This window comes from Pituophis catenifer, unplaced genomic scaffold (assembly GCF_029215685.1).
Source record: "Pituophis catenifer annectens isolate HBS135680 unplaced genomic scaffold, rPitCat1.0.hap2 SCAF_15, whole genome shotgun sequence".
NCBI classification, from domain to species: domain Eukaryota; kingdom Metazoa; phylum Chordata; class Lepidosauria; order Squamata; family Colubridae; genus Pituophis; species Pituophis catenifer.
The window spans coordinates 762,258-788,931 of NW_027256895.1; the positions used below are offsets into that span (position 1 = coordinate 762,258).

Genomic DNA, 26,674 nt, shown 5'->3' on the forward strand with positions numbered 1-26,674 from the left:
CTCAGTTAACAAACATCTCAATATGAATTTTGGGCTCAATTGTGGTTGTAAGTTGAGGACTACCTGCTGCAGCCTGTTGGACGGCCTTTTACTGACCATCTCGTTGGGCTGGGCCAGGCCAAGGGCAGCTCGAGAGCTGGCGGAGCAAAGAGCCCCTTGTGGCAGCATCACAATCCCCCCCCTGCAAGACTGGTGCTAACCCTTAGCCTCCCTCCCTCTCTTGTCTTCTGGCCACTTTAGCAGGAGGGGAAATCAATCCAGGCCCAAACAGGGACAGCCAACAACGAACGGAAGAAAAAGTGGTTCTCTGAACTGGGCCCCCATCCCAGGAGGGTTGGACCCAATCACTTCCCTGGCTCCGGTTTAAGTCAGGGCTCCCCAAAAGCCCATCATGTAATGGTAGGAAATCTCTAGCTCAAGGCTGAACTGCCAAACGGGGGCATTCCTATTTCGCAGCTAGAGCATATCCACTCTCTGGTGGGCACCGATGACCTCTAACCCTAAGGAAACATCTGCAGGAACAGCCCCCCTCTACAAAGAACCCAACAGTCCATTCTGTGCTCTGAACCTGCATCTGCCTAGGCAGCCAGTGGGAGAGGGTTTTTTCCCTCCTCCCTGCTAAAACGGGTAGATTGCAGAGGAAGGGATTACAAGAGAGTAAATAAGCCACAATGGGTGATAGCTATCAAAAGGAATGCATTCTGTGCTCTGGACCTACATCTGCCTAGGCGGCCACTGGGAGAGGATCCAAACACCCCTCAACCACCCCACCCCATTGCTCTAGTTGCTCCGAACTTGGCAATTTTCTGACTTGTGGACTTCAGCTTCCAGAATTTCTCAGCTAGCCATGCCTGTTTTCCCCTACCTCCCAGAGCGGAGAGATTGCAGTGGAAGGGATAACAAGAGAGTAAATAGGCCACAATGAGTATACCTATCAAAAGGAATGCATTAGTCCCAGGGAATTCTGGAAGTTGAAGTCCACAAGTCTTAAAAGTGGCCATGTTTGGACACCCCTGCCCTTGGCTATGATGGGGAGGCCACACAGAAGTTCCCCCCTCCCCCGTAGCTCCCCTCGACGAAATCACACAGTGCTGCATTGTAACCCCTCAAAACCTTTTATTTGTGAGGCTGGCACCCCCTGCTCCCCCTTGGCAGCATCGCTGGCATCCTCCCCCCTCAACGTTGCAGTTGGAAATCAGGCTTAGAATAATGTTGAAGTGGAGCAGAGAAAGAAACAGGAGGGGGGGCGGACAATGGGAGGGCAGCCAGCTGAGGGGCAGAGCAGAGGGGGCAGAGACCGGATGGGGGGGCCACCAAGGGCCTCCAGCTTTTCTCCCACCAGCCCCCCCATCCACCCCAAGGCAGGGTTCAGTTCCAGACTTTCAAGAAGCTGTCCCAGGAGCCGGTAGCTACGGCCATGCCGTCGTCTGTCACGCCAAGGCAGCTGACACGGTTGTCGTGGCCAGCGAGGACGCCTGCAAGAAGAGAGACTTCCTAGCAATGAAGCTCGAAGGAGTGGCAGCAGAGGCCACAGGACACCCCAAAAGGCTTTTCCTGCTGATCAGTCCAGAGGGAGAGAGACCCTTCCACACCCCCATCCTCTTCACCATCTGCCCCTTCCTAACCGACACGAATGGCATTCCCAGCCCCTGACCGCTTGCAGCCAAACCCCGAGAGAACTGTCTCCTCTCCTGCTTCTCCGATGGACCCAGCCGGACCCCTCCCCAGCACAAAAATGGGGTTTCTCTTCCTGAATGCTGGCCTGGAAAATGTGGCTCTGGGTATTGACAAATGGGCAGTTCACCCAATCTGGCAACGGCAAAGATGCAGAGCCAGCAAAGACCAGCCACAGCTATGGTTTAGGATACGGGGTGGGGGGTGAGGGTGGGAAGCAGGACAGAGTCTAATCCTCTTTTTGGGACTATCGGGTTGGCCTGCGGTGGAAGGGAGTCTGGATTCCCAGGAGGAAGGAGCTGCTTTCCCGAGGGCAAAGAGTCAGCGTAGCTTGGAGTGTCACAGGAGTCGGTCTCTATAGTTCTGCCAGGAGTTGCTTTAGCCTGGCAAGATCCTGTCTGTAGGCAAGAACCGTAACTAGTCCTGGTGAGGTTACCTAGTTGGGGTCCTGAAACGCCTGCAGGGAAACCACCAAGCTCAGAGAGCACCAAGGACCCCACAGCCTTTCTCTTCCTCTTCCTCCTCCCCCTCACAACCCCCACTCCCTTCTAGCACTGAAGAAGCTACCTAGCTGGGTCACGAAATGTCTGCAAGGAAACCACCAAGCCCAGAGGGCACCAAGGACCCCTCAAATAACAATCAAGGAAGTCTACGGATTCTCCGTCATCCAGGTGCTTTTTTTCCAAGCGACAACTGGACTTTCTTTGAAGACGTTTCACTTCTCATCCAAGCAGCTTCTTCAGCTCGGATGGGAGGGTGGGGAACGGAAGGATCAAATCTGAGGAACCTTGGATGAGAAGTGAAATATCTTCAAAGAAAAAGAAAAGCAAGAAAGTCCAGTTGCCTCTTAAAAAAAAATATATCTTTGGGGGGACAATAAGCTACTCAAACAACCGAGGCCACAGGACTCAAACTAAGCAGACTAGGGTCTGATCTGGTTTCTGAAAAAACCAAGAATCCCTAGATTTCAGCGGGATCCCAACTGGGCCCCAGCAGATCCTTGAGGGTGGGAGGAGAATTGCCTTCCCTCAACCCTTCTAACGGAGCAGCGAGGCCAGGGGCACCGGAGCGAGCAGAGGCGTGAGCTGGAGAGAAGATGACCTCCTGCTGGCCACTCACCTGCCCGGTCGCCCTTCATGGAGTCCCAAATGTTGCAGTTGAAGTCGTCGTAGCCGGCCAGCAGGAGGCGTCCGCTGCGGGAGAAGGCGACCGAGGTGATGCCACAAATGATGTTGTCGTGCGAGTAGAGCATCAGCTCCTGGTCGGCACGCAGGTCGAAGAGGCGACAGGTGGCATCATCGGAACCCGTGGTGAAGGCGTTCCCGTTGGGGAAGAACTGGGCGAGAAAGGAAGAGGGGAGACAGCTAAGGAGAGAAAGCTAGGGGATTCTGGGAGCTGAAGTTCCCCGCTCTAAAATGGCTGTTGCAGAGCAACTGTCAAGAGTTGAGATCAAATGGGGATTCAGCAAGGTCTCCTTACGTAAAGACGTGAGGCCGAAGTCTGAGCCCCCTTTGAAGATCACCAAGTCCCATCTAGTTTTTCCAAACTACAGTCTGGAAGATTCCTGTATTACAGGCATAGAACAATAAAGGAGCTACTTTGAACTCTACATTTTTTGGTCTGGTTATCCATGCGTAGCGGTGGCCGAGCTTGAGAAATTCTGCTCTAGATGCTTGCCACGAACCAGGGGCTGGAGAGTATCTCAAACAGGGTCTTCAGAGTCCGGTCTCCTACAAACCCTCCCCTCCTCCTCTCCCCTCCCCAGGGCAGGCTCCGCACTCACGCAGACAGCATTGATGTCCGATTCGTGTCCCGTGAACGTCTGCCGGCACATGCTGTCCCGGATGTCCCACAGCTTGACTGAAGCATCGCAAGCACCCGAGACAAAGCAGCGCATGTCGGGGGACAGCGAGAGGGACATGACATCCCCGCTGTGGCCTGTGAAGGTGGTGGTTTGCTGGCCCGTCTCGATGTCCCACAGGGCACTGGCAAGGAGGAAGGGGAGGCAGTCAGGCAGGCATGCACCCCACCCGGCTTCAGGACTCCAGATTTGACCCCTCCCTGGTGCTCACGTCCATCTTGACCACTCCCATGTGGAACAGACAGATGGCCTTAAAACAGCGGCCCTCAACCTATTGGGCACTAAGGGTCTGGTTCCGTGGAGAGGTTTTTCCTGCCAACTGGAAGGGGCCGTGGTTTCGTGTGCTGCCTGCTTCACTTGTTTGCATGGCCCGGTGCCGTTAGGGACCCCAGCCCTAGACAGCTTGTTCTGGTCGAGTTGGAGTGAAATCACTTTGGGACATTGTTCTGCACCGGCTGTCTGGTGGCATCTTGTTGTTGACTTTTCTTAATTCTAACACAACCAGGAAGTTCATGGCTCAGCGCAGGCAGCCCTCGACGTGAACAGAATCGAGCTCAAAATTTCGGTTGCCAAGGGAGAGTTGTTACTAAGTAAGTTTAGCCCCATTTTATGACCTTTCTTGCCGCGGCATGGATGTTAAGTGAACCTGGCTTCCCCCACTGACTTATCAGAAAGTCGCAAAAGGGGATCATGCGACTCCAGGACACTGCGACCGTCATAAATGTGAGCCAGTTGGCAAGCGTCCAACTTTTGATCCCGCGGCCATGGGGATGCTGCCATGGTCGCAAATGTGGAAAATGGTCATAAGTCACTTTTTTCAGTGCCCTTGTAACGTTGAACAGTCATGAAATGAAAGTTGTAAGTCAAGGACTACCTATATTATGAGCCAGGGTGGCGGCAGTGGTTAGAATGCAGGATTGCAGGCCGACTCTGCCAACTGCCAGGAGTTCGATCCTGACCGGCTCAAGGTTGACTCAGCCTTTCGTCTTTCCGAAGTGGGTAAAATGAGGACCCCGATTGTTGGGGGCAACAGGCTGACTCTGTAAATTGCTTAGAGAGGGCTGTCAAAGCGGTGTATAAGTCTAAGGGCTATTGCTAGTGCCATCTACTTCTAGGTGGGTCTCGGCTCAAAACATCCGTCTAGCAAGTGAGTGATTGATATATCACAACCCCCTCCCCTTTTTTGGGGGGGAAGTCCCACCACTCACCAGGTTGTGTCTCCCGAACTGGTGATGATCTGGTTATTGGACAGGAAGCGGCAGCAGGAGAGGTACCCTTGTGGAGGAGAGGAAGATGTCGTCAGGAGGTGGGTGAGGGGCGGAGAAGACCTGACCCTCCCCGGGGGAGAGAAGAGAGTCCTCACCCGTGTGTCCTGGCAGCTCCCGGCTGACTCGGACGTTCCCTTCGCGGGTGATGAGGCTGTAGATGGAGCAAATGTTGTCCAGCCCCCCGCAGGCCACGTAATTCCCGGACGGAGCGTAGGCGCAGGTCATCACCCAGGACGACCTCAGAGGAATGGCGTGAACCTGGAAAGAGAGCGGCACTGAGCGGGGGAGGGCAGGCCTGCGGGGGCCTTCTCCGGGGGCCCACCTGGCGCCTTCCGACTCACCTTGTTGGTGGTGTAGCTGTCCCAGATGATCAGCTTGCCGTCTTGAGAGGCACTAACCAAAAGCCTGAGGCGACAGAGGGAAACGGGGCTCAGAGCCTGGATCATTTGGGGGGATACTAGAGGATACTTCCTTCCCCCACCCCTTCTTTATTGGGGGGAGGGAGGGGCTCATCCTCTTGCTGCTCTCACCTGGAGTCCGTCCCCCAGTGCATGGCGTAGATCTTGGCCAGGTGACCCCGCAGCGTCCGCCTCGTTCGCATCTGGATCCGGCCCACTGGATCGAGGCCAGCGGTGATCTTGAGTGGGGGGGAGGAAGAGAGGGGTCAGCGGTGGGGGGAGTGAGGGGGGTCCCAGAGGCCGCCTCTTTCTCCCCCTAATTGGGTCCACCTGCCTCACCTGGCTCAGTGTGGAATCGCCACATGCTTTCCTGGCGTCCTGCGGGAGAGAGGAGGAAGAGGAGGCTCACTTAATGACCGGCTCAGATGCCACTTGGCAGTTTTGCCTGTCCCACCAAGAAGTGCCCACTCCCCCCCGACTCAACCGCCCCCTTCATTCTCCTTCCCGGAGAACCCAGAGCACTGCATCCTCCAGCACACACCTACCCCTCCGCCAGCACTGAACACAAAAATGATGCCGTGAAGGCCCACCGCCTGGTTCCTCAAGATGCATTTGCCACCTCACTGAGGACTAGAACCTTCTGGCAACCCCACTCCTCCTCCTCCGAGTAACTCACCCGGATCTGGTTCCGCAGCTGCTCCGCTTCCTGCCTCAACTGCTCCAATTCACTCATGGTGGCTGGGGGGGCAGGGGCTTGGCCAGCAGCCCCCTTTCACTTAGCCACGATCCTGGAGGGGATAGGAAATTATTACTGTGACTTTAAGAAAGACTCTCTCGCTTTTTTACCAGCGTGTTGCCGTGGCCTAGAGGTGGAGCTCTCGCCTCACAATCAGGAGGCTGTGAGTTCGATCCTAGGTAGAAGCAGATATTTCTCTCTCTCTCTCCCTCTGGGCACAGTGAGAAATATATCTGCTGAATATAACTCCGCACTGGCAACAGGAAGGGCATCTGGCCAGTAAACCCTCAGCTCCATTCAGTTGCCCAGACTCCACCCCACAAGGGATTATGGGGTCATTAAAAGAAGATGATGATGACAATTATGATCTTGCCGTTTCACCAAACGGCGTTCCAGTCAAACAAAGATGGGCCATCAAATGGCAGCTAAGAATTCACACACAATCAGTTTTTCTTGACTTAGCAACAGTTTGTTTAGTGACCGTTCAAAGTTATGACGGCACTGGAAAAAAGCAATTTATAGTGTTTTTCACAGTTAGGACCTTTGCAGCATCCTTATGACAGTGTGGTCAAACTTCAGGTGCTTGCTTTATGACGGGCGCTGACAAGCAAAGTCACTTAACAACCATTGTTACTCGCTTTACAATGGCAGTGATTCAGTTAACAACCGAGGCAAGAAAGGTCGTAAAATGGGGGCAAAACTTGCTTAACAAATGTCTCGCTTAACAACAGAAACTTAGGGCTCAATTGTGGTCGTAGGTCAAGGACCACTTGCATAATCAATGCTTCACTTAACAACTGCAGTGATTTTTAAGAAAGGTCACAAAAGGGAGCAAAACTCAGAACAACTGTTTTGCTTAGCGACAGAAATCTGAAGCTCAGTTGTGGTCATAAGTCAAGGCCTACCCGTGATTTAAAAATACAGCTATAATATTCCCTTTAATCGCATGCTGGATTAAAAATATTTTTCCACTTGCAAAGTGGAAAGAGAGCAAAGAGAGGAAGAGCCTGAGTGGCGCAGCAGACTAATGCTACTGTTAAAGGTAGTATTTAGCTTGCAATTACTGCCTGCAATTACTGCGAGTTCAATTCTCACCAGGCTCAAGGTTGACTCAGCCTTCCATCCTTTCTAAGGTGGGTAAAATAAGGAGCCAGATTATGGGGGCAATAAGCTGACTTTGTATAAATATACAAAAGTATGAAGGCTATTGCTTAACGCCTTGTAAGCCGCCCTGAGTCTCCAGAGAAGGGCGGCATATAAATCAAATTTAAAAAAAAAAGAGATGGACGCGGCCACAATTTGCCACTGGTGCCTCCCCTTCCTTTGTCCCTGGTCCAGCCGGACACCTGACTGCCCATCAGGAGCCAAAGGGACCAACTGACCCCCCCGAACAAGACCCAGAAGTGGCAGCCCTTAAAGAGAGCGGATTTCGGATTTCTGCAGCTCAACGCCTGACCCTCGCCTGAGCTCGACCTCCCGTGCCTGACCCCTCCAGGGACCCCTAAAGGGGGGATTTGAGGGATTGTTCACACACACACATCCGTGGCAGCCCAAGCCCCCCAACTTTCCAAGCCATGGGGGGTGGCAGGGGGGGTGGAGAAGGAAGGCGCTGCTAAGCAGAGAAAGGAAGAGGCCCCAACTCACTGTTTGCAACCCCGAATCTCTACAGGTGCAAAGGAGGGGGAAAAAGGACACACACACACACACACAAGTGCAAAGAGTCCCACTTAGCAAGATCAGGATCGCCCAAATCCGTTGCGGGAATGCATCACCACGATGGCGCAGTGGTTAGAATGCAGCATTGCAGGCTGACTCTGCTGACTGCCAGCAGTTCAATTCTCACCGGCTGAAGGTTAACTCAGCCGTCTGTCCTTCCGAGGTCGGTAAAATGAAGACCCAGATTGTTGGGGACAAGAGGCTGCTTAGAGGGGGCTGTAGAGCACTGTGAAGTGGTATAGAAGTCTAACTGTTATGGCTATTGCTGTTCGAGCCCCCACCCAGGATAAGACACCCCCCCTCAGCTCCCACGACCGCTTCTGAATGGAAACAAGGCGGGGGGGGGGGAAGAAACTCAAAGCAGGTGGATTTTCACTTCCTGGCAGAGCTGCGGCTGCAGCCTTTGGCAAATAAAGGTGGGGTCGCCCCCTACACGCCCCCCCCCTCTGGCCACCCCAGAGAAGCCAAAAAGACAGGGTTGCTAAGGTGACCAGCCACTCTCTCTCTCTCTCACACACACACACATACTGCTCTATGCTCCGGGAGGCGGTTGCCTGGGCAACGGGATGAGAAAGCCGAGCGAGCGATGGATCCGGGCTGTTTGAGGGAGGAAGTGGGAAGGGAAGGCGGCCAAGGGCGGCTTCCTCCAGAGAGGGGGCTGCTCCTTCCTGAGGGGGAGGGGGCAAGGAAAGAGCCGCCTTTCCCGCTGCTCAGCCTTTGCTCCAGCCCAGAAAGGCCCAGAGTGGCCAGAAAACATCTGAATGGGGAACAGGCCAGGCTGGGACTTCCTGGCTCCCAATTGCCAGGGGACCCCAAAACAAGGGGGAAGAGGGGAGAGACACCCCGGGGGGGGGTTGTCAGAAGGAGGCAGAGCTGAAGCATGGCAGGGACAGTGCCGGGTGCCACCTTCCAAAATCGGAATCTTTGCCACGTGCAGGGAATGGCACTTTTGCAAGATGCCAGGCACCAACCCCCCCCCCCCCGCCCCCATTAGAGATGGAGGGCCTTTGAGATGCCCCGAGGGGCTGCAGGGAGGGAGGGAGGCAGGCAGGAGGATCAGAGTTGTTGTCCCCCCACAACATCCTCCGATTCAGCCCAGATCACAGGCTCCCTCTGCTCCTCCGCAGTCCGAAGCTGCAGGCCGCTCTGATCCTCCGCCATGGGGGATCTGGAAGCCTTCCTGAGGTGCCCCACGGCTGGCAAGAGACTCGACAGACAGATGGTAGCCCAGTGGGAAGGAGGCCTCAGCCTCCCCCGGCTGCAAGTCTGCTTGGCTGACAGACTCACAACAAGCCTGCATTTATTTAGACTGGAATAGAGCTGGAAGGGACCTCGGAGGTCTTCTAGTCCAACCCCCTGCTTAAGTAGGAGACCCTGAGCCATTTCAGACAAGTGGCTGTCCAATCTCTTCTTCAAAACCTCCAGTGATGAGCATTCAGAACTTCTGGTGGCAGGCAGTTCCACTGGTTAATTGTCCTCACCGTTAGGAAATTTCTCCATAGTTCTAAATTGCTTCCCTCCTTGATCAGTTTCCATCCGTTGCTTCTTGTCCTGCCTTCTGGTGCTTTGGAGAATAATTTGAATAATCTATATGGCAGCCCCTCAAATACTGGAATCCTGCTATCATGTCCCCCCAAGTCCTTCTTTTCTCTAGACCGGCCAAACCCAAATCCTGCCACCGTTCTTCGTATGTTTTAGTCTCCGGGCCTTTGATCCTCTAAGTTGCTCTTCTCTGCACTCTTTCCAAAGTCTCAACCTCCTTTTTGTAAGGGGAGGACCAAAACTGGATGCAGGATTCCAAGGGGGGCCTTACTCAGGCTTTGTAAAGCGGTACTTTATAAAATACTTTATTTGCACTGCCTCATCCATGTTTTGGACCACAACACCCCACATTCCCAGCCAAACCCCTTCCAGCAGGGAGGGAGACACCCAAGCAGAGACCCCCCAGCTGCGTCCAGAGTGGCTCTCCTCAATCCACACTAAAAGCTGCGGGATTAACCCAACTTTTATAAATATTTTGCTTTCCCGGAACACCCCACTCGTGCCTCTACAGGTAATCCTCAGTTTATGACCACAACTGAGCTCCAAATTTCTGTTGCTAAGCAAAACAGTTAAGTGAGTTTTGCCCCATTCTACCACCTTTTGTTGTTAAGCGAATCTCTGCCGCTGTTAAGATTGTTAAGTGAATCTGGACTTTGCTTGTCAGAAGGTCACAAAAAAGGGGATCGATCACCTGACCCCAGGGACATTGCAACCGTCCTCAATATGAACCAGTTGCCAATCATCCGAATTTTGGGTCACATGACCATGGGGATGCTGCAACGGTTGTAAGTCACTTTTTCCAGTGTTGTTGTAACTTCAAACCATCATGAAATGATCTGTTGTAAGACGAGGATCTAGACCAGCCTTTCTCAACCTTGGCCCCTTTAAGAGGGCTGGGGAATTCTGGGAGTTGAAGTCCACATCTCTGAAAGCAGCTGAGGTTGAGAAACCCCATCCTAGGAGGAACAAGGAGTTGCAAAAAACTGCACACCGGAAGTAAAAAGCACAGTGGGTCCCCCAGAGGGCAGCAACAGTGGGTGGCCCCCAACCGGAAAACCACAGCCCCAGGAGCCTCCATCAGGGACCCCCGCCCAGGAGGAGGGACTCCCATTGCCCGCTGGCAGCATTTCCCAGCTGGCATTTCCTCTTTCAGTTCTCTCTCTCCCTGCCCAAATCACGGGTGGCTGGCGGGCCCTTCTCGAAACTCTGGAGCTCCACCCTCTGAGCTCAGAGGGTCTTTTCCAGAGACCCTGGGAGTCCGGGAGACCCCTCCCCTTCTGCAGTGTTGCATCAACTCCAACCCACGTACCCATTGGGGGGGACGGGACATCCACACAGCGCCAGGTTGAAGCCCACCACCACTTCCTGCAGGGTGCCCGGCTGGGGTCTCCACTGAAGGTTCAGGCTGCCCAGGGCAAAACTCCCACCCACCCACCCGTGCCCGGGGGGGGGGAGCTGCTTTGCCCCCTCCCGCCCTCCCCACGGCCAGAGGGGCTGAGGCTTCCCCTGGGGGTGTTTGCCAGCCTAGCTGGTTTTCAGGAGGAAGCGAAGAGAACTGATGCAAGGCTGGGGAGGGGGGGGGCTCTTGGGCCTCCTTCCGCACAACGCTCTTGGGTGGGGAGGGGGGTCCTAACTCTGCAAAGGTCAGGACAGCACAAACCATCCCCCACCTCACCCCGTTGCAGAGGCAACCACAGAGGGTCTCCCTCCCTCTCTCTGCAAGATGCTGCAGTCTCCCAGGTGCAACGACGCCCCCTCCCCTCCTTGGACCCGGCCCACCTTGGCCAAGTCCAGAAGATCCTGCTTGGCTGCTGGCAAGACGCGGAATTCTCACACACACACACACACACATATACACGCAAACACACACACACACCTTCGGCAGGCCGAGCCCTGGGACGCGCAGGCTCCCCCGGGGGAGGCATTTAACGTCGTAATGAAAGCCTCCAGACACGCTCAGGAGCCCCGGGGAGGCCGCGGCTGCTCTTTTGGGGAGGGGGCAGCCCAGCCCTCCCCACCTCCGCCCAGAGCTCAGCCCTGCCTTCCTCCCCCCCACCCGGCACAAGAAGACCCCCCCAAAAGCGCCAGGGATTTTGGGGGGGGGATGCAGGAGGAAGCCGAGCTTCCTTCTTTTGGGGGGGGGGCGCAGGGAATGAAGGGGAGGGGGCCAACCCAATGCGCCCATTTACCCTTGGGGCGATCTCGGAGACCCCCCCAAAAAAGGGAGGGGGCTGGGAAGCATCCTGGCTGCTGTCGGTGGGGAGGGGTCGCGGGAGCCCCTGAGAGCGAGTGGGGGGGGGGACTGCGGGGAAAGAAGTCGTGGGGGGGCGTAGAAAGGGGGTCCCGGGGAGGGCGAGGGCGGCAGGGCGGCCCCTCCCTGCTGATCCGGGGGCGAAAGGGCGGCGGGCGGCCGGAGGTTGTGCAATGGGGCGGGCGGTGCTCCGGACCGACGGAGGCTGGGGCGGCGGAGGGGAGGGGCTGCCCCGGGCTAGGGGGCTTTCCGGGCTTGCATGGGGGGTCGGGAGAGCCTGGGCGGGGGTCTGCAGGCTGGGGGGGGGAGGGGGAAAGAGGGGGAGCGCAGCAGGAGGAGGAGGAAAGGAAGGGGGAACCGCCCGGCCTTACCCAGCCGCCCCCCCTCCCCCACCTACCTGCTGCTGCTGCAGCGCCGCCGCCGCCGCCGCACGAGGGGGCCGGGGGGCGGGGGACTCGTTTCCGCTGCTCCAGGAGCGGAAGGATCGCGCTCGGCCGCGGCTGCTGGGGCTGCTCAGAGCGCGCGGCGGCGGCCGGGACTTGACTCGGGAGCGCGCGGAGCGATCTCGCCCCGCCGGCCCAGTGATGCGGCTCTGCCGCCGCGCCCAGAGTCGGACGCGGCCGAAAGGACTCCCCGCAGGGAGGGGGAGAGGAGCGGGAGGAACCAAGTCCCTCAGCTCCGTGGGGGGGGGAGGGCGCGCGGCAAGGGGAGGAAGGCGGACGCTGTCAGACTGTGAAGCGGGCGGGGGGCACACAAGGAGGACCCGTTCCAGTGTGGGGCGAGGTGGGGCCCGCCCGCGCCTCCTTCCCCCTCTCCGAAAATAATTCTCAAGTTGGGCCGTACCATCTCGGATGGGCAGAGTCAGACCACGCAGCCCGAGGGGGGAGGAGGACTTGGGACAAACCAATTCCCAGGGGTGGCTGACGATGAGGGCGGGGAAGAAGCGTCCAAATGCCTTCAGACCTCGGCTCCCCGAGGGGAGCTGGGCATTCTGGGGGTTGTAGTCTCTCCCCCTGCGGTCAGGAAGGGGCGAGTACACGCATTTCTTTAAGGGGAGAGTTGTTCCATCCAGAGGGGGGCAGCAGGAAAGGTGGTACAGTCCGAAACAGCCTGTTCTAGCCTGCTCTTCCCGGATGCGTCGGGACTACAACTCCCATCGGTCCCTGCAGGAGATTAAAAAATGGCCTCTGGGCTTTCAGAAGCAGGCAGAAATCCGCAGGGGCAGCCTTGCAATTTGCTGCCGGGGGAGCCAGCTGGTCAAAGGGGCTCCTGGCAGGCAGAAGCCCAGACATGGGTACAGCTGCACCTGGGGAATACCTGCCTGCCTTGCAGCATGGAAAGATGCCAAGCAGGCTGCAAGGGAAGGAGCAGAACTGCTCTCCAGCCACCTCCTGGGTTCAGACCGCTCTGGCTGGGGATAATAGGAATTGGAGTCAGGGCGTGTTTGGGAGGCTGCTGCTCGCACCCACTGTAACCACTAGGCCTGGCGAGGGTCTTCGCTCCGGACCCCAAGAGCTTGGCGCTGCTCCAGACTGGCTGGGAAGAGGGGAGCTCGAGTGTAATTATTACTTATTTAGCATATGGGATACCATACATGGACAAGCTGTGCAGGTAGTCCTCGTCTTACAACAGTGGTTCATTTAGTGACCAAAGTGACAACAGCACTGAAAAAAGTGACTCCTGACTGTTTTTCACACTTACAACCGTTGCAGCCTCCCCATGATCACGTGATGCTTGGATGCTTGGCAATTGGTTCATACTTACGACGGCAGTGTCCCGGGGTCATGTGATCCCCTTTTGCGACCTTCTGACAAGCAAAGTGCATGGGGAAACCAGATTCACTTAACGACTGGGTTATTAACTTCAGAACTGCAGTGATTCGGTTAACAACCGGGGCAAGAAAAATCATAAAATGGGGCAAAACTCACTTAACAAATGTCTCACTTAGCAACAGAAATTTTGGCTTCAGTTGTAAGCCAAGGGCTACCTGCATATCTTAACATTTCACCTAGAGTATTAAAACACAATAAAACACAAATGTTAGAAAGATCTGTGTTCGAATACCAATGTCTGCTCTAGGCCTTCTAACCACTGAACCTGAGCATCGTTTATAGGGGGGAGAAATCAGATACTGGACAGATAGATGCCCTCTGCTTACAACCAGGAGGAGGAGGAGGAGGAGGAGGACAATTCCCATTCAGGATTGTCCATGGCTGATGCCTCCCCTTACTTCAAAGCCTGGCTCCCTTTTTTGTGGGGTCATTTATCTGCCTTCCAGGCAATGAGGAGCGTAAGGAGGGTGGCGGAGGGTGAGTGCCTTTAGGAATGGAATGGAATGGAATGGAATGGAATGGAATGGAATAGAATAGAATAGAATAGAATAGAATAGAATAGAATAGAATAGAATAGAATAGAATAGAATAGAATAGAATAGAATATTGAAATGAAGAGTAGAGTAGAAGAAGAGAAGAGAAGAGAAGAGAAGAGAAAAGAAGAGAAAAGAAGAGAAAAGAAGAGAAGAGAATAAAGAAAATACGGAATGGAATGGAATAGAATAGAATAGAATAGAATAGAATATTGGAATGAAGAGTAGAGTAGAGTAGAGTAGAGTAGGAGTAGAAGAAGAGAAGAGAAGAGAAGAGAAGAGAAGAGAAGAGAAAAGAGAATAAAGAAAATACGGAATGGAATGGAATGGAATGGAATGGAATAGAATAGAATAGAATAGAATAGAATAGAATAGAATAGAATATTGGAATGAAGAGTAGAGTAGAGTAGAGTAGAGGAGAAAAGAGAAAAGAGGAGAAAAGAAGAGGAGAATAAAAATATGGAATGGAATAGAATAGAATAGAATAGAATAGAATAGAATAGAATAGAATAGAATAGAATAGAATATTGAAATGAAGAGTAGAGTAGAGTAGAAGAAGAAAAGAGGAGAGAAGAGAAGAGAATAAAGAAAATACGGAATGGAATGGAATAGAATAGAATAGAATAGAATAGAATAGAATAGAATAGAATAGAATAGAATAGAATAGAACAGAACAGAACAGAACAGAACAGAATAGAATAGAATAGAATAGAATAGAATAGAATAGAATATTGGAATGAAGAGTAGAGTAGAGTAGAGTAGGAGTAGAAGAAGAGAAGAGAAGAGAAGAAGAGAAAAGAGAATAAAGAAAATACGGAATGGAATGGAATGGAATAGAATAGAATAGAATAGAATATTGGAATGAAGAGTAGAGTAGAGTAGAGTAGAGTAGAGGAGAAAAGAGAAAAGAGAAGAGAAGAAGAGGAGAATAAAGAAAATACGGAATGGAATGGAATAGAATGGAATGGAATAGAATAGAATAGAATAGAATAGAATAGAATAGAATAGAATAGAATAGAATAATGGAATGGAATGGAATGGAACGGAACAATAGAATACCTTTATTGTCACTTTATACGGATGAAGTGGCTCAGTGGCTAAGACGCTGAGCTTGTCCATCGAAAGGTTGGCAGTTCAGCGGTTCGAATCCCTGGTGCCGCATAATAGGGTGAGCTCCCGTGACTTGTCCCAGCTTCTGCCAACCTAGCAGTTCGAAAGCAGGTAAAAAATGCCAGTAGAAAAATAGGGGCCACCTTTGGTGGGAAGGGAACAGCGTTCTGTGCACCTTTGGCATTGAGTCATGCCGGCCACATGACCACGGAGACGTCTTCGGACAGCGCCTGCTCTTCGGCTTTGAAACGGAGATGAGCACCGCCCCCTAGAGTCGAGAATGACTAGCACGTATGTGCCAGGGGAACCTTTACCTTTATTGTCACTTTGAATGTACACTAATCAGCATACATTAAAGGAAATTACATTGCCTACAGGGACCTGGGAATCCAGGGGAAGCCGCCTGCCTCAATCTTGCACCCCAGCCCCAAATTCTGCTAGTCTTAGTGCCTTTATTGCAAAATGGAGAGGGAGGGAGGGGGGAGGGAGGAGAGAGAGGGAGAAGGAAGGAAGGAAGACGAAGCAAGGGAGAAGGAAGGGAAGAAAGGAGGAGAGAGGAGAAAGGAAGGATGGAAGGAAGGAAGAAAGGAAAGAGGGGGGAGGAGGGAGGAAGGGAGAAACGGAAGGAAGGAAGGAAGGAAGGAAGGAAGGAAGGAAGGAAGGAAGGAGGGAGGGAGGGAGGGAGGGAAAATATAAAAGGAGGGAGGGAGGAGGACTATGGGAGAACATTTCCAAGCGTTGCGGGGGGGGGCGAGGAAAGGGCACATGGGTGGGCGGAATGGCAGCTCCGATCTGATGGGTTCCTCCATTGATCCAAACCCCGACTGAATTCTTCACCCCGGTCGTGAAGACGCCTCCTCTTCTGGGAATGCGGGGAGGCCGATTGGGCGGGAAGCCTTCGCTCTGCACGAGCTCAGAGGCACAGCCGCCTTCCTCCTCTGTCCCTCCGCCTCTCTTCAGTTGCTGGCTCTCCACCCTTGCAGCGTGGGCAGAAAGGACGGCAGCCCCTGAATTAAGCAGCCTCTTTCAATCCGCCACTCACCTGGGGGATGATGGGAGTTGGAGTTGGGCACCAGATTGGAGGGGAGACTAAACGAAATTCTAGGGCCTCCATTCCGGGACCTTCCAAAGAGCGACGCCGTGTCAGCCCCGCCGCTCCCTGAACCGGGAGGGGTCCTCTTCCCCCCACCCTCCCACCCCCCGCGGGTTACCTGCCGGCCCGCCGGCCCGGCCCCTTTAAGGGCCCATCGCTTCTTTCTCTTCATTGTCTCCAACGGCGGCCAATCAGCGACCCTCTTGGGGAGGGGTGGGCAGCCCCGATTGGCCGAGACGCAGGCCTCCCGCCCACCCCCTCCCGTCTTTCCCGGCCCCTCTCCCTTCGCAGCCCCCTCCCCAGGCTGCTGTCCGCCGGCCCAGGTGCTGAACCCGCCCGCCTTGGCCAGCCCAGCCCCGGGAGAGCCGGCAGCCCGCCCAGGCCCACCGCGACGCCCACTGGCCCCGCACCCGGAGCGGGATGAGCGGAGGGGTCTACGGAGGAGGTAGGCAGGGCTGCCCCTCGCCCCCATCTCGGCCCCCGCGCCTGCCCTCCAAGAGGCTCCCGGCCGGGGCAACCGGGCGCTGGGAATTCTAGCAGCCTGAGCCGGTGCCGGGTTGGGATTCTGGTCCTTTGCCCGACGGCCGAGGGAGGAGGGTCCGAGGTCCTCCCCCCCTCCCTTACCTTGCTGTGTGCGGCTTGGCTCACTTGCTTAAGCGGCCTGGCGCGACGCCTCTCTGCTTCTCCGCGGGCAGGAATCGTGCCCGGCTTCCATCCTGCAGGGCGGCTGGCCTACAAGGAGGCATCCGCGGTTCCTCTTCCAGGGGAGCGGAGTGGCGGGAAGAGGGCGACTCGGATGTTCTGGATGGGTCCATTCCCGCGTCCCTCTCCTCCCCCATCAGTCGCCCCCTCCTCCCAATTTCGCAGCCGCCTTCCTGTACAGCCAGCAACAAAAGAAGCCAACCTTGCAGGGTGCAAAGTGGAAATGATAAAATCGGAAAGAGCCGGAAGGGACCCTCGAGGCCATCCAGTCCACCCCCCCCCCACCCACCCCCGTATAGTCCAGGGATCCAAACTGCCGCCTGCCGATCCCGTATCCTTAAATCCGGCGCTCTGGGCCTCTCTATTCGCGGCACTTGGGTGAATTAAGCCCCTGGATGAGTTGGAAGTGTTAAAATGTGAATTAAAAGGCCTCCTTTAGGCTGTAAGGGAACAAATTGGGGGGCGACTGCATCCCTCTCCCCCCTCCTCACCCGGGTGGCCGATGCCTTCCTTGCAGACGAGGTCGGGGCCCTGGTCTTTGACATCGGCTCGTTCTCCGTCCGGGCCGGCTATGCTGGGGAAGACTGTCCGAAGGTAGGAGACGGACCCCGCTTCTCCTCCAGTCCCCCCGGAGGTGGTGGGTTTCCTTGGCAGGCAGGGGCCCACTTTGCAGCCCCCCCCGATCCCGGAGCCCCCTGCCCCACGGCGCCTGCTCTGCTTGCAGGCGGACTTCCCCACCACGGTGGGCCTGCTGTCCCACGACGAGTCGGCCATGGAGTTGGACGGCGACAAGGAGACCAAATCCGGCAAAGTCTACTACATCGACACCAACTCCCTGCACGTCCCGCGGGAGAACACGGAGATCGTCTCGCCCCTCAAGAACGGGATGAGTACGAGGGCGGGCGGGGGGGGGCAGAGAGAGAGAGGCAGAGGCCCAGGGGGGCTCCAAGAGGGACCCCTGGCCTGAACCCCCCAATCCTTGAGTCCACCAGAGGCTTGAGTCCACCTTGAGTCCACCAGAGGCTCCTCCGCTGGGTGGTTTGAGAAGACCATCCCAAGCGGTGCCTGGGGAGGGAAGGGCCCCGCGGTGGGGAGCCGGCAGCTGGGGGTGGGGGCGGTTCTCCTTTATCACCCCCGTTTCTCCTCTCCCCCCCCCCCTCAGTCGAAGACTGGGGCTGCTTCCAAGCCATCCTGGACCACACCTACAACAAGCACATCAAATCGGAGCCCAACCTCCACCCCGTCCTCATGTCAGAGGCCCCGGTAGGTTTCGGGGGGGGGGAGACACCCCCACCTCCCTCCTCCTTTGGCGGTGGGCTTCTGCCCTCTTCTGACCCTCCGCCCCCTCCCCTCCCTCCAGTGGAACACGCGGGCCAAGCGGGAGAAGCTGACGGAGCTGATGTTCGAGCATTACACCATCCCGGCTTTCTTCCTTTGCAAGACGGCGGTGCTCACGGCGTATCCTCTCGGCGCTGGGACCCCCCCCACCCCCGCCCGGTTGCCCCCAGGCCCCGTCTTCCTCGGCAGAGGTCGGGATCCCCCTGATCGCTCCTGCCGCCTGGGAGCCTGGAGGGAAAAGACTGGGGAGGGGGACACGGCTTCCTCTCCCCCGCCCCCCTTTACGGGACCCCTGCCTCGCCAAAGCCTTGACGTTGCTCCACCAGCTTTGCCAACGGGCGCAGCACTGGCCTGGTCCTCGACAGTGGGGCGACCCACACCACAGCCATCCCTGTGCACGACGGCTACATCCTGCAGCAAGGTGGGGGGTCGCCGTCTTCGGAGGGAGGGGGCCTTCTGGTCTCTGTTATTGTGAAGTCCGCTAGGCCCAGTGTCAAGCTCAGGGGGCCGTGCCAGGATGCCAGGGAGCTCTGGCATAAAAATTGCCCCACCGTCCCCTGGTGTGCTTGGCCAGGCCTCGGAGCCTTTGGCAGGTGCAGGAGGAAGTTTGGTGGGTTGGGGGGGTCCAAATCATTGGGGGGGGGAGGTTTTGTGGGGAAGAAGATGCTGCCAAGGGGGAAAATTGAGACATATAGGGGACACTGGGGCCAGCTCTTCCTTCCTCCCTTCCTTCCTTCCTTCCTTCCTTCCTTCCTTCCTTCCTTCCTTCCTTCCTTCCTCTCCTCCTCTCCTCCTCTCCTCTCCTCTCCTGTCCTCTCCCTCTCTTCCTTTTCTCCCTCCCTTCTCTCTCTCTCTCTCTCCCCTTCCCCCTCCCTCCCTGTGTCCTTCCTCTCCTCTTCCTCCCTCCCTTTTCTCCCTCCTTTCTCGCTCTCCCTCCTCTTCTCCCTCTCCCCAATTGCAGGAATTGTCAAATCCCCCCTGGCTGGTGACTTCATCTCCATGCAGTGCCGTGAACTTTTCCAAGAGATGAATATCGAAATCATCCCTCCGTATATGATCGCAGCCAAGGTAGGGCTCCCCCTTTCCCCTTGTGCCCCAGCACAGAGCAATGGATCCTGGGAGGGCCAACCGGGGCTGAGCATTCGGTTCACTCTGCTGCTAGGAAGAAGTGCAAGGAATGGGGGTGGGAAAAGCATCATTCAGAACTGGAAGCCCCCAGCCAAGTGCCTGTCCTGAGCTGGACGTTTTCAAGAAGAGAAGTCCAGTCGCTCCTTCAAAGCTTCCAGTGATGAAGGGATGCTTAGGCAGGTGGGGTGGGGGTGGACTAGAAAGAGGGGTCTCCAACCTTGGCAACTTTAAGCCTGGAGGACTTCAGCTCCCAGAATTCCCAAAGCTGGCTGGGGAATTCTGGGAGTTGAAGTCCGTCAGGATTAAAGTTGCCAAGGTTGGAGACCCCCTGGACTAGAAGTCCTACAAGGTCCCTTCCAACTCTGTTAATCTGTTAGAGGTTTCTGGAAATGGGGAGGGGGCTGCAGAGAGCCCCTCCTCTTACAGACAGCTGGGTCCAGAGAGGGTCGCAAGTGGAGGTGCTCCCACAACCTGCAAGCCCCCCCATCTTTCTCCCCCAGGAAGCTGTGCGTGAAGGAGCCCCCCCAAACTGGAAGAAGAAGGAGAAGCTGCCCCAAGTCAGCAAGTCCTGGCACAGCTACATGTGCAATGTGAGCCCTTGGGGCCCTTGGGGGAGGGAGGGAGGGAGGGGCCCTTGGACTGCCAAAGGCCCAAAGGTGCCCAGAACGGACGGGGAAATATGGTGCACACAGGTCAAAAACGGAGGTGGTCGGCCGATAGGTTTAGGACCAAGGCTTGTTCCTGGGTTGGGAGGTGGGCAGGGTGTGTGTTGGGGAGGGGGCTTCTGTGCAGGCCCTGGATATGCTGACCTCCCCCCTCTCTGTCCCTGCCGACTCCCACAGGAGGTGATACAAGACTTCCAGGCATCCGTCCTGCAAGTGTCTGACTCACCATATGACGAGCAGTGAGTATCGGGCTGAATATTGGCAGTTTGCAAGACAGGGAGGGTCTCACTCGAAGGAATGCGGGGTGGGGGGCTACGTCTTGGGTTTCCTTTGGCCCAATCTTGCCCAGCCTGCTGGCTGCCCTCCCAATGGGTTGGGACTGCATCTCCCAGAATCCCACTCTTTCAGGCATGCTGCTGGGAATTCTGGGAGCAGGAGGAAAAAGGCCGGAATCTATTTCCTGCTTTGAGAGTTCAAGGCTGTGGACCTGGGTGCTCCCTAAGGTTGTTTCCAGAAAAACAGCCCTGTAAGGTAGGCTGGACCTGAGAGTCACAAATAGCCCCTGATCTCTCTGGCCTCAGATGCACATCACCTTCCTCCACTCATCCCACCTTGAGTGGACTGTAGGAGGGGAGGGAACCCCTTGCCAATGAAGGTTTAAATATATGTGTCCCAGGATAATGTTGTAAGCGGTTAGATGAATTTATTGGTAGCCTCAGCAAGGACATGCATTCAGTTTCACAGCTACTACGATGGTTGGCTGAGCAGGGACAAAAATAGCCAGAGAAATCATGGAAGTCTGAGAAATGGGCCAGTCAATAGGAGTGCTGATTTATTACCAGTTTAAAAGTCTCTTAGTGGCCGAAGGAAAGAACAATTAACGACTTAGTAGCCAGCCACCAACACACTGATCAACAACTCAAAGCTACACAAAACAGGAACCATGTAAGTTCAACCTTCTGAAGAGAAAGACGTTTGCTGATGATGGGCTCCAACTGAAATCTGACAGCCTGGAAGAATAAACTGACTCGGATTAGAAACAAAACCTTTTCCAAACGTTGAATTTCAAAAGAAGCTTCTCATTTTAAAATTTTAAAATTTTAAAAAATTTTAAAATTAAAATTTAAAATTTTTTAAAATTTAACATTTTAAAAATCCGAGTTCCTTTCCTGTGCCCGTCATGGCCGAAGGGCCCTGCTGGAGACCAGATCCAGAAGACAGGATCAGAATGAGACAGATGCCATGAAAGGGGCTCGTGTTGCATCCTTGGTGGGAGAAATGAAACTTCTGGTTTACAAGAAGGGAATCTAATCTAAACAACCTGGAACTAAGGAGAAACTTTCTAACATTGAGAACAATGAACCAGTGGAACTCCTTGCAACCAGAAGTTGCAAAGGCTCCGTCACTGGAAGTTTTTAAGAAGAGACTGGACAGCCAGTTGTCGAAAATGGTCTAGGGCCTTAAAGACTCAGCCGCCCTGAGTCACCGGAGAAAGGTGGCATATAAATTGAACTAATAATAATAATAATGGCGAATTTATGGCACGTGTGCCACAGGTGGCACCCGGAGCCATATCGGTGGGCACGCAAGCTCAGCTTCGGTGCGTGCATTTTTGGGTCTTCTGGGCTGCCTGGAAGTAGGAAAACAGGCAGTTTCCTGCCTCCAGAGGGCCTGGGGTGGGTGGGGAAGGCCCTTTTTTTTTTTTTAATTTGATTTATATGCCGCCCTTCTCCGGAGACTCAGGGCGGCTTACAATGCGTTAAGCAATAGCCTTCATTCTTTTGTATATTTTATACAAAGTCAGCTTATTGCCCCCACAATCTGGGTCCTCATTTCACCTACCTTAGAAAGGATGGAAGGCTGAATCAACCTTGAGCCTTGGAGAGATTCGAACCAGCAGAAATTGCAGGCAGCTGTGTTAATAACAGGGTGCACTAAACCACTGTACTATCAAGGCTCTTTTTGCTCTCCCCAGGCTCCAGAGCCTCTCTAGGATCCTGGGGAGGGTGAAAATGGCCTTCTCCAACCTCCCCAGAGGCCCTCCAGAGGCCTGAAATCACATCCAGTGGGACTGGAAGTTGGCAAATGGGCCGTTTCCAGCCTCCGGAGGGCCTCCAGGGTAGTGGGGAAGACTGTTTTCGCCCTCCCCAGGCTCCTAGAGAGGCTCTGGAGCCTGGGGAGAGCAAAAAACCAGGCCTACCGGGCCCATCAGGCCATCACGTACCAAAAGCGGGCGTCGTGTGGGGGGATCGTGCGCACATGCGTCAGGGGTGGATCGCAGGGCGCATAGAATTATGGGTGTGGGCACGCACGCGTGTGACCCCCCCCACGTGACCTCTGCTTTTGGCAAAGAGGTTACCCATCACTGGTCTGGGGTCTCCTGCTTGAGCAGAAGGTTAGACTAGAAAAGACCTCCTAGGTGTATTCCAACTCAATTCTAATCGATTGATTGATTGATTGTATCTTTCCAGGTTTTGAGAGGGGAAAAGGAATGAGGTGGGGAGGAAAAGGAATGAAGGGAGATCCCAGGGAGGTCTGGCAAGGACAAAGGTGTCCTGGGCACTGGGAAGCATTGTTTGTGGGAGGGGTCTGTGTCCCCCCCCCCCACAAAGCCATTTGGGAAGGGGTAAGGGAGGAGGAAGGTTGGAGGGAAGAGCCCAGCCAGACCTGGCACTTTCTCTGTCCCCCCCCATCCCTTGTTCGGAGCAGGGTGGCTGCGCAGATGCCCACCGTCCACTACGAAATGCCCAATGGCTACAACACAGACTATGGGGCTGAGCGCCTGAGGATCCCCGAGGGTCTTTTTGACCCCTCCAACGTGAAGGTGAGCGGGGCAGTGGAGGAAGGGCAGAGAGCGGGCCTGGCATTACATTTCCGGGGGTATCTGGGTAGGCGGGATGTGCAAGCACGTTGGGGCAGGCAGCAGCCAAGGTGCTGGTTTGCTAGAGTAAGGGTCTCGAACCTCGGCCATTTTAAGACTTGGGGGCCAGTGGGAGAGGATGCAAACACCCCTCAACCACCCCACCCCATTGCTCTAGGCCAGGGGTCTCCGAACTTGGCAATTTTATGACTCGTGGACTTCAACGTCCAGAATTCCTCAGCCAGCCATGCCTGTTCTTTTTCTCCTATCTCCTAGAACAGAGAGATCGCAGAGGAAGGGATTACAAGAGAGTACATAGGCCACAATGGGTGATTAGGAATGCATTAGTCCCAGGGCATTCTGGGAGTTGAAGTCCACAAGTCTTAAAGTGGCCGAGATTGGAGACCCCTATGCTAAGGGAGGCCCAGGACTCTCCCTCAAAGAGGGGACAGGCCAAGCCCCCTGGGGTTGTGTAATAGGCAGGCATGACTGCTGCATGGGGCCAACCCAGTTGAGGAGCTGAAGGATTGTGCGAATCCAGCCCAGCTCGGTGTGATCTTTTAAGCACAAGCAGAGCAGACACCGGGAGACGGCTGGACTTCCTTCTGGTTCAGTTAACTGTCCACGGCTGGTCATGCTTTGCTCCTGGTGAAAAGGTTGGGGGGCTCCTTGTGATGGGTTGTTCTGGGGGCCCAGCACCCCCGAATCGAGGCCTTTGGGGAGGGGGGGTTACATTCATATGGTGCTTCCTTGGTGCTTGTACCCTCCCCCCAGTGGCTATGCAAATGTGGCCACATGTGGCCGGACCCTGGACCCCCCCAATCTCCCCCCTCCAGTTTATGTCCCTGTTAGACCCCCAAATTTGAAGTCTGGGAATGTTTTGTGTGTCAGACTTGTGCATGGGCGATTTTGCTTTGTACACCCAAACTCTGGCTGTCATGACCCCCCCCTCCTCTGTTTCTCAGGGTCTGTCTGGAAACACCATGCTGGGCGTTGGCCATGTGGTCACCACAAGCATCGGGATGTGTGACATCGACATACGACCGGTGAGTCCCCCTCTCCCAGTTCCCCCAAAGCCCCCCAGGACTCTGTCTCGGCTGGAACACTGAATTCCCCATTCCCCCCCCAGCCTCTCAGAGCCCCCCAGAGGCTCCCCAAAGCCTCTCCCTTTGAAGAGAAACAGGGGTCGGTGGAAGAAGGGGCTCCTGGCCCCCTCCTCACAGAACCACAAGGGGCAAAAAGTGGGAAGCTCCCACCTTTTCACACTTACGTAAGGGCTCCTAGGGAGTTCCAATTCTTCTCATGTTTAATTTATTTGTATTTGTGTTTTTAATGCATTGTAAGCTGCCCAGAGTGGACAGTGCAATGAGATACAAACAAACAAACAAACAATGAAGGAGAGAGGGAGGAAAAGAGGAATGGAGGAAGGAAAGAAGGAAAGAAGGAAAAGAGGAATGGAGGGAGGAAGCAAAGGGCACAGAAGGAAAGAAGGAAAGGAAGGAAGAAGGAAGGAAGGAAAAGGAATGGATGGAAAGAAGAAAGGAAGGAAAAGGAGGGGATGGAAAGAAGGAAAGAAAGAAAAGAGGAATGGAGGAAGGATGGAAAGAAGGAAAGAAGGAAAAGAGGAATGGAGGGAGGAAGGAAAGGGCCCAGAAGGAAGGAAGGAAGAAGGAAAGAAGGAAAAGAGGAATGGAGGAAGAAAGAAGAAAAAGAGGAATGGAGGAAGGAAGGAAAGAGTACAGAAGGAAGGGAGGGAGGGAGGGAAGGGAGGAAGGATCCACAGGGATCTCGGAGGGTTGGGAAGATTCCTTGGAGCCAGCCGAGTGGAAAAACTCAGGAATCTCTGAAAGGCAGCCGAGGGGGCTGTGCGGGCTCAGCCATCCGGCCTCTTTCCCCCTTGACGCCCCCTCCCCCAATCCCGCAGGGTCTCTACGGCAGCGTCATCGTCACGGGCGGGAACACCCTCCTGCAGGGCTTCACCGATCGCCTCAACCGGGAGCTCTCGCAGAAGACCCCGCCGGTGAGAGCCCTGCGCGTGCGGAGGAGCCCAGGGGGCCCACGAGGGCAGCTGGCGATGGGGCTTTGGGGGGGGGAGGGCTCCCCTTTACCCCGCTTGGCTCATCTGCCCGAGGCCAGCGGGACTCCCGGTGGGCGGCACCGTCAAATGCCCGCGAGGCTTCTTGCCAGTCGCCCCCCCCACGGCTCTCCCCAAAAATACTGCTGGAGATAGGAGGGCGATTGCAGGGCACCGTGGGAAAAAAAGGACTTTTTTTCAGGAGTGGGTAAGCGGCTCTCCCGATGCACCCAGCTCGCTAAATCTTCTGCCCCTTGAATATCAATCAATCAATCAATCAATCAATCAACCAATCAGAATAGAGCTGGAAGGGACCCTGGAGATCTTCTAGTCCAGCCCTCTGCTGAAGCAGGAGACCCTATACCGTTTCAGACAGATGGTTGTCCAATCTCTTCTTAAAAACCTCCAGTGATGAAGCACCCACAACTTCTGGTGGCCAGCTGTTCCACTGGTTAACTGTCCTCCCTGTTAGGAAGTTTCTCCTTAGTTCCAGGTTGTTTCTCTCCTTGCTTAGTTTCCATCCGTTGCTTCTTGTCCTGCTGCCTTCATGAGCTTTGGAGAATAGGGGGACCCCTTCTTCTTCTTTGGGGCAGCCCCTCCGATATTGGAATGTGGCTATCATGTCATCGTCCTGCCCAGTCCTCCTTTGCTCTAGACTGGCCAAATCCAAATCCTGCAACCGTTTCTTCGTAACTTAAATAAAATCACTGCATTGGAAAAGTTTCTATCCGGCTCCTGATTTTTGGCTGCCTAACATTTTTGGGCTGCTCTCCTTCTAAAAGGGATTTTCTATTTTTTCTAAAGTCAATTAAAAGAGAACAATAAAACCGCACTTCCCTGGGGAGTCAGGACTTGAATTGAGAATGACAGATGCTCAGGAAATACCCCCCCCCGTGGATTCACAGCCCCCCCCGACCTGTGACCCTTTTCTCCCTCTCCCCCAGAGCATGCGGCTGAAGCTGATTGCCAGCAACAGCACCATGGAACGGCGGTTCAGCCCTTGGATCGGGGGCTCCATCCTGGCTTCTCTAGTGAGTGGGGGGGAGGTGAAATCGTGGGAGGGGCCCCTGGGAGGGGAGGAAGGGAGGAGTGGGGGTTGCCTGCAAGGGGTGAGGTCTGGAGGTAGCTTATAATTTAATTTAATTTAATTAATTCAATTTATATGCCGCCCCTCCCCGAAGTCTCAGGGCTATACTCTGTGTCTGCCTTGCGCAGGGGTTGCCCAAGGCAGCGGGCACCGATCTGTGGGGCTGAGGGGATTGGTGGGATGGAGGGGGCTGGGGAGGGGGCCTCTCACCATCTATTTCCTTTTCCAGGGGACCTTCCAACAGATGTGGATCTCCAAGCAGGAGTACGAAGAGGGGGGCAAACAGTGTGTAGAGAGGAAATGCCCCTGAGTCGCTGGTCCTGCCCCCCCCCCCGCCCTCCCTCCCACCGTCTCCGGGGCTGCTGCAGCCCTTCTTGGCCTGGGTGGCAAAATCCACTCCCCACTGCAGTCCTTGCTCTGCCCTCCCTCCCTCCCCTCCCACCACGCCCCCTGTTGTGCCCAAGAGCCCTCCCCTCCAAGATTAGGGGGGTGGAACGCAGGGGGCTCAGGAAAGAGAGGCCGCCTCGCCCGCCCATTCTGTGCTCCGACCTTCCTTCGTCCATTTCTACCGGGTGCCCGGATGGCACCCCCGATTTCCTGAATGGGGGGGGGAGGGGGGTTGAGTTCTTAAAAATTGCTCCTGGTTGTGTTTTGTTTGGGAAGGCCTGACCAAATAAATAAATAAATGTGTGGGGTTTTTAAGAAAAAACAAAAAAGCTTTATTTCGTCAGGGCGGGGTTTTAAAAGAGGTTCGGCCCATGCCCTGTCTAAGGTCAGCCCCCCCCACTCCGTTTTCTTGCACCTGA

General features: G+C 55.1%; 2 protein-coding genes across 2 annotated transcripts; one reads left to right on the top strand and one right to left on the bottom strand.

Moving 5' to 3' along the window:
- Positions 1-1,268: 1,268 nt before the first annotated feature.
- GNB2 (G protein subunit beta 2) lies at positions 1,269-11,982 on the bottom strand. The gene is made up of 10 exons (XM_070954706.1): positions 11,844-11,982; positions 5,878-5,989; positions 5,541-5,579; positions 5,334-5,440; positions 5,145-5,208; positions 4,899-5,061; positions 4,744-4,810; positions 3,458-3,659; positions 2,794-3,010; positions 1,269-1,475 (listed from the first exon to the last, which is right to left on the bottom strand). The coding sequence occupies exons 2-10, from the start codon at positions 5,932-5,934 to the stop codon at positions 1,369-1,371; spliced, it is 1,023 nt and encodes a 340-aa protein (XP_070810807.1). The 5' UTR covers positions 5,935-5,989; positions 11,844-11,982; the 3' UTR covers positions 1,269-1,368.
- A 4,452-nt stretch (positions 11,983-16,434) lies between these two features.
- On the top strand, positions 16,435-26,178 carry ACTL6B (actin like 6B). The gene is made up of 14 exons (XM_070954699.1): positions 16,435-16,459; positions 17,234-17,310; positions 17,441-17,606; positions 17,879-17,979; positions 18,077-18,174; positions 18,381-18,475; positions 19,016-19,122; positions 19,683-19,772; positions 20,025-20,086; positions 22,557-22,671; positions 23,673-23,753; positions 24,632-24,727; positions 25,726-25,812; positions 26,098-26,178. Exons 1-14 carry the CDS (start codon positions 16,435-16,437, stop codon positions 26,176-26,178), a joined length of 1,281 nt encoding a protein of 426 aa, XP_070810800.1.
- The last annotated feature ends 496 nt before the right edge of the window (positions 26,179-26,674 follow it).